This window comes from Pseudomyrmex gracilis, unplaced genomic scaffold (assembly GCF_002006095.1).
Source record: "Pseudomyrmex gracilis isolate BER0280 unplaced genomic scaffold, ASM200609v1 scaffold_907, whole genome shotgun sequence".
NCBI lineage: Eukaryota > Metazoa > Arthropoda > Insecta > Hymenoptera > Formicidae > Pseudomyrmex > Pseudomyrmex gracilis.
The window spans coordinates 24,859-31,126 of record NW_018021491.1 but is presented as its reverse complement, the minus strand read 5'-3'; the positions used below and the strand labels follow the sequence as shown (position 1 = coordinate 31,126).

The 6,268-nt window shown below is 37.3% G+C and overlaps 1 protein-coding gene across 3 annotated transcripts; it reads left to right on the top strand.

Moving 5' to 3' along the window:
• LOC109861655 lies at window positions 1-2,489 on the top strand. Of its 3 annotated transcripts, none has more exons than XM_020441388.1 (5): window positions 1-139; window positions 1,072-1,226; window positions 1,347-1,457; window positions 1,683-1,744; window positions 1,824-2,489. In XM_020441388.1, exons 3-5 carry the CDS (start codon window positions 1,358-1,360, stop codon window positions 2,238-2,240), a joined length of 579 nt encoding a protein of 192 aa, XP_020296977.1. In that variant the 5' UTR covers window positions 1-139; window positions 1,072-1,226; window positions 1,347-1,357; the 3' UTR covers window positions 2,241-2,489. The 3 variants fall into 3 exon arrangements, with proteins under 3 accessions (XP_020296977.1, XP_020296976.1, XP_020296975.1); XM_020441387.1 differs by having other exon boundaries at window positions 1,021-1,226; XM_020441386.1 differs by having other exon boundaries at window positions 1,018-1,226.
• Window positions 2,490-6,268: the final 3,779 nt, after the last annotated feature.

Here is a 6,268-nt window from a genome sequence, read left to right as displayed (position 1 = left end):
TTGACTTGTCATAAGTATTCTTATCACTCAGCATTGCTTCGATTTTTGAGATATAACCGCTCTTATCCAAAGCAACGTGACATCACCCTTATCCGCTTTGGTGAAAATGATATCCGGATGATCTTTCATAAAATTTCTTGTAAGTTTTTTACTTTCAAGTAACTCCTTGTCAAGGTTGCTTAGAGGGGGTTGACTATTTAAGTATCGTTCAAGAGTAGAAGCGGTGAGAAGACGTATATGTGATTTTAGATCAACATTTATACGTCTAATGTTGTTCTCAACATCCTTGATAGTCTCCATAACCGTCAATTTTTTTAAATTGTGAGATGGCAAACTAAATCTCTCACCTAAAGAAAGAAGGTCGCAAACCACATCGGGAATGTTTCCCGACGTTAGATTGACGAACCATTTCTTCCTCAAGCTCATAATATCAATTTCATTATCAAAGGATGATGCTTCAATGTTAACTTTTTCAACTCTTGACGAATCAACTAATTTTGGTTTATTGAAAGAGAAGCTAAAAGAACCACAGTTATTAGCATTAATGTCACTATCAGATGGGCGAACGACATAATAAGAAATGTTATTGATTTGATTTCTAATACACGATCTTTTTTTATTTTTGAGCCAAGCAATTTTTCTGTCGATTTTGACAAATTCAAAGTGTTTAAACCTGCAAAGAGAATTTTTTTGCGTGACAAAAAATTTGTTCCAGCAATTCGTAGGCAGTGTAGACGAAAGATAATTGGTAATTGAAAACAATTCACGGCGTAGAATCATCAGAGAGTAATGAGCATCGCGAATCTCAATATTAACAATTTTAGTTATAAATTTGGTCTCAAAATAAGACAACTTACGCACGAGAGAACGGTTACAAAACCTCAACTCACGCAACCTTACAACGCTTTTAACATGTGGCGGTACAATGTTTAAGCTTTTGCATGCATAAAGAAAATGTAATTTTACTAAAACTCTTATATCTTCCTGTTGATGTTAAAATTATATTAATTGAAATAGTAGAAAAAAAAGTGTATAATTGACAACAAGCATACGGACACTGTTACTATTAAGGAAAAAGAGAAGTGCTGGCAAGACATAAGCCGTGAGTTTAATAGCAGATGCATACAATCAAACCGAAATGTGACGTCGCTAAAACATTGCTGGGACAACTTAAAAAAAAACTCGACAACATTTCGCGGAAATACGCAAACAAGTTTTTGCAACAGGTATCGTATATAATTAAGTTTTGTTGATTGTATATTATTTATTGTATATTTATATGTCAGTATATGTTCGTAAATGCATACATGTATAATAATAATGAGTAATTAATAATTGGCATATAGGCGGCGGAAAGATGACTGTTTCTGATGACCCGATAGCCGAAAGAGTCAAATCTATTATTCAACCATCGGTCGATGGTTTAAAGAATCCATTTGACAGCGATCATGTAGGAGGTATATATTTCATATGCTTTGAGAATACATACTCACACAGAACAAAAACTTCATTAGACATCTATTAGATATCGCATAGAGCTTTTGATGTCTAATGTATGTCTAATGGAGTTTTTGTTCTGTGTGGGTAGATTGTATACATTGCATAATGTATGAGTGCCTTTAGCATTTAATTCTCAAAAAGAATCTTAAACATCTAGACAAATCGTAACTTTATTGTTGTAGACCTAGATGACGGAAATGTGAATCAGAATACAAGCGACAATGACGATGTGTTTGAGGTTGAGGTACATTGACAATGGCATTTGTAAAGTTCGAAATATATTACTATACAAAAATAATACTAATTATAATATGTTTATTAAGACACTCGATGAAGCATATTTGACACAGAATTGGACTGACACTTACACTCCGGCATTCGACACATTGCATTCGATGAAAAGTATTAAATTACAAGTTCCGGCATACGACAATAAAGAAAATGCAGACTCGGACCTTCTTTCATATGCTGAAGTAGAGACAGCTACAAGAACATCGTCGAAAGAAAATCGAAACCCTGTAAGTTTGATTGTAAAACAAAAATATGTGACACCGAATTGGACTGATTGGACTCCGGCAATATTGCGTTCAAAGAAGAGTACTGAATTACAAGTTCCGCCATACGACAATGAAGAAAATGCAGACTCGGATCTTCGTTCATATGCTGAAGTAGAGGCTATAAGAACATTGTCAAAAGAAAATCGAAATCCTGCAATTTTGACTGCAAAAAAAAGACTGTAAAGCGGGGAAAACAGACGAGAATAAGCGCTGTAAGACGCAACCAATGTTTTTATGATTTAGCTCAATCTAAAACTGAATTAGTCGAGTTAATGAAAGAAGATCTCCGTGCAAAATCTAAAATAGAAATAGATATTTTAAAAACACAACTACAAAAAGAACAACTAGAAGTTGAACTTCTGAAAAAACAATTTCAATCATATGAGAATTAACTTTATTATTTTTATGTAAGTTTATTTATAACACATTTCTTTGTTGGTACGTACATAAAAGTTTTAATTTCGTGATAACTGTATAGTAATTTTAATTGTAATTTTACATACATATGCGTGGGATGTTGTCTGAATGTGAATTAAAAAACTTATTGCATTATTACTAGTGAGAGTCATGTATTCGTTACTTTAAGCAGCGTGATAATACAGTGAATCTGACACTTTACTTCTAGATTTACTTACAAGTTATGCAGGAAGTATAAAAGAATAATAAAATAATCAAATAATAATAATTCAAGGTACACGTTTATTAAAATATATTACAATGCATGTATAAAAATAATATTATGCAATACACAATAATATTGATATATAAGTATAAATATTATTTATGTGTGAGTATAAAATAATAAACTGCAAGTATAAAAAGATACTATATAATGTACATGATTTTGTGCATAACTATGCAAGCCTACGTATTAAAAAGCAACCTCTTTTACATTTCACATTTGCAAAAAACTTTTGATCTTTTTTTTATGAATTATGTACAATACAAATTTGAACATGCTAAATATATAATATTTCAGTATATTCTTCAGATTGTTTCACAGTACGGGTTCTCTACTCTACAGCAAGCTGAACAATAATACCATACTTACATATTACTAGATATAAGAAAAATACATAAATAATTTGTCTAAGACATTTTTATTCTTACCTACGGAAATAATCGTTGATCAATATGTTCCGCATATGCTCATTACCAGGTGCATTATTCATAAGTGGTACATTTCCCTGTTCCAAAATTTCCTCCCACGGCATAAGTAACTGTAACGCAGGATCATCTGGTGGTAATAGATCTCCAGCACGCCGGGCAATTTTATGTAATATGGCAGTTGCTACAATAACTGGTAGTACTCTTTCGACTTTAGAAAATCGGGAACCCAGTGCCAAAATTGGAAACCGTCTCTTCCATAATCCAAACACGCGATCAATGATATTGCGTGTTCTAATGTGCGACTCATTATAGAGTTCCTGTGCACGAGTTTGTGTATTGCCCAGGGGCGTCATAAAATAGGACCGAACAGGATAACCACCATAGTACGCGTTCTTTGACTTTCTCCCCACAGAATCGGGCTCCGGGTGGCCATGTCTATGCTGCCGAATTAGCCGATCCAGTGGCGACTGGCGAGTTCACCAAGATGATTCCCCCGCAATTAGGAAGAGGGGAAAAATTCTTCAGAGTCTTGACCGGCGCAAGAATGTTCATGTTTCTTTCGGCGCGAAGAACTACGACTCGAGCCTCGAAGAAATGAAGGTTATCGAACGCCATGACCCTCGAGATATCTATTTGCCGCTTGTACATCGGACAGGACCGGTCCAGAGTAGCAAGGACTCCTTTACAGTTGACGCATAGTGTAGCGTTGATGCATGGATTATCCTTATTGCTTTTGTAACTGCCTGCGCAAGTGAGGCAGCGAGCGTCGCTCTCGCAAAACTTGCTTATGTGGCCGAAACGGCCACAATTAAAGCATATTCGAACCGTTGGAATGTAAGGCTGAACGGGATTAACCGTTCTTAGGATGAGAAGGGTTTCCGGCACTGATTCCCCGGCCAGTTCCAGGCAGACCGTCAACCCATTCTTTGGTGGATCTGTCACGTCGTCTTAGGCGAAAAGCTTTAAGATCATTACTGTTACGTCCCGGCCTACGGTAACGGTCCCTTGAGGAGTGACGTAACTGACACATGACACTTTGTGTGTCTACTCCCGGCACAGTGACCCAGAGAGATATGCGAGTCAAGTGCGCGGGTCGAGTGAGATTTTGGTGTCGTAAACAAGCCAACGAGCAGTTCTCGCTATTGCTTGTTCAACGGCTTTTCACTCGTCGGCTCTCTTTTGAGTCTTAGATGCGAATTTAGATTACTTGGGATGGAACCTAGCGATCAATCAAAGGATGACAAGAATGAAAATGGTTACGTAAAGTCTAAGGATTAATTAACTTTAGCCAATTTTATTTAAATGCTACTCTACTGACATTTTTATTCATTTTATTTATTCTTTACTGTTTTACATAGGTCGCTGTAAGTTCTACGGGTGTATGGTGTCTACGTACACATGAACGTGTGTGTGTGTTACATGTATGTATGTAACGTGACTCAGTCGTCCAAAGTTACTTCTATTATTTCCTTTATTATAGCTGAGGGACGAGGATAAAATCGGTAAAACTAATTTATAGAAACTTCGCGGATTTCGGGGAAACCAGGAAATGTAACTAGAATATTGTTATCAGAGGAGAGAGTAGTAACGGCATGACGGAGAGAATTAGGGAATTTCCTTCGGAGGTCAAGGATTAACTTATTCCTCTCGAAGGAAGAGGGTCGGCGACAGGAAAAGAATTAGCAAGCAATATAAAATGTGGCAATTGGCGAGGTACAGAGTCTTTTTTGTCTTCTGACAGAATTTCAGATTCGGATGATTCGGGAGAAGAAGAGAGAGAATGGTGACAAGGAAGGGTCAGAGGAGGGATCAGAAATTTCTCCAGGAGCTACTGGAGAATACGATGGAGATTCTAAAAGAGGTTATGGAGACGGAGAGGGTGGCGAAGGCGCAGGAGAAAGGGGAGGCGGCTGAGTCCGATGTGGAGTCGAATGTGTCTGTGTGTGTTGTAAATTTTGACAATTGCTATCTGGTGGTTCTTTCGGCTTATTATTAATTTCGTTGGTTTGTGGTTATTTCGGCTGGCAGCGTCTCTGCGCCGAAGAGCCCGGTTGTGGCAGTTGCGCCTTGTTATAATTGCGTTTCGAGATTTCAGATACTTTCAGGATTCCACTTAAAAACGTAATTTATATAATTTACTATTTTATTAACTAATACTGAATAATTTTACAACTAACTTCCAGAACGTGGTTTAGCTTACGTTGTTTAGCACCACAGAGAATAGGCCGGAAAAGAATGTCGGAAAAGAATGTCGGCAGCGGTTCGGAACGATTCATAAGACCGTGAGTCGCTAATCCGACAGAAGCAGAAATGAGAAGTGCCAGCTTAACGCAATTAAATGTTCCGGATAATAATCGCCTCAAGTGAAACAGAGGATTAAAGTTTGAAGTTCAATATGGAATCCGGTTGTCTTATCGCACTAATACTATTATTTCCACTTACTACTTGCTGCAATTCCTCGGTGAACAATCAAATTTCCACCTTGACCAGAACGGAGTAGGCAAGCTGGCAATCACCGGCGCCGGCCAAATCGGCCTAACTATCTCTTGTTTCAAATTCGCTATCGGTTTTGCGCTATCATGTTTAAATTCGCACGAGTGACCACTATGTTTTGATTTCAACTTCTTTTTCGGAGATAAGAGGATCTTTGATTTCCACCCGCCCGATTCAAGTCACTCGCAACAATCCGGCCTTATCTTGGCTCGTCATTCGTGTATGTCGTGTTTTCATTTTTTGTTTGTTTGTGCGTCAATCTCGTCCGTTCGTTATAGTCTCTCAGCGCGTGTGATTCTGAAAGATCGAATATCATGTCTCTGTGTTTTTCCGAATATCGACTAAGGAATTGTGAATATTGCCAAAAATTTGTGACCGACATATGTAACATTTTATCGCGTTCTTTTACCGTATGTATTGTTGTTTTTTGTTTCTTTCTTTTGTCTGTACTGCCGATATCAATTCTGGCTGGCGACCGGTCAGACTCAGTTCAAGTTGTTAATATTAAAGTTTATTCTAATTATCAATCAACGAGTAAGTTAATTACAGTATCTTTCATACTGTAATTATAATACTTTCAACCACATGTGTGTGTGTGTGTGTGCGCG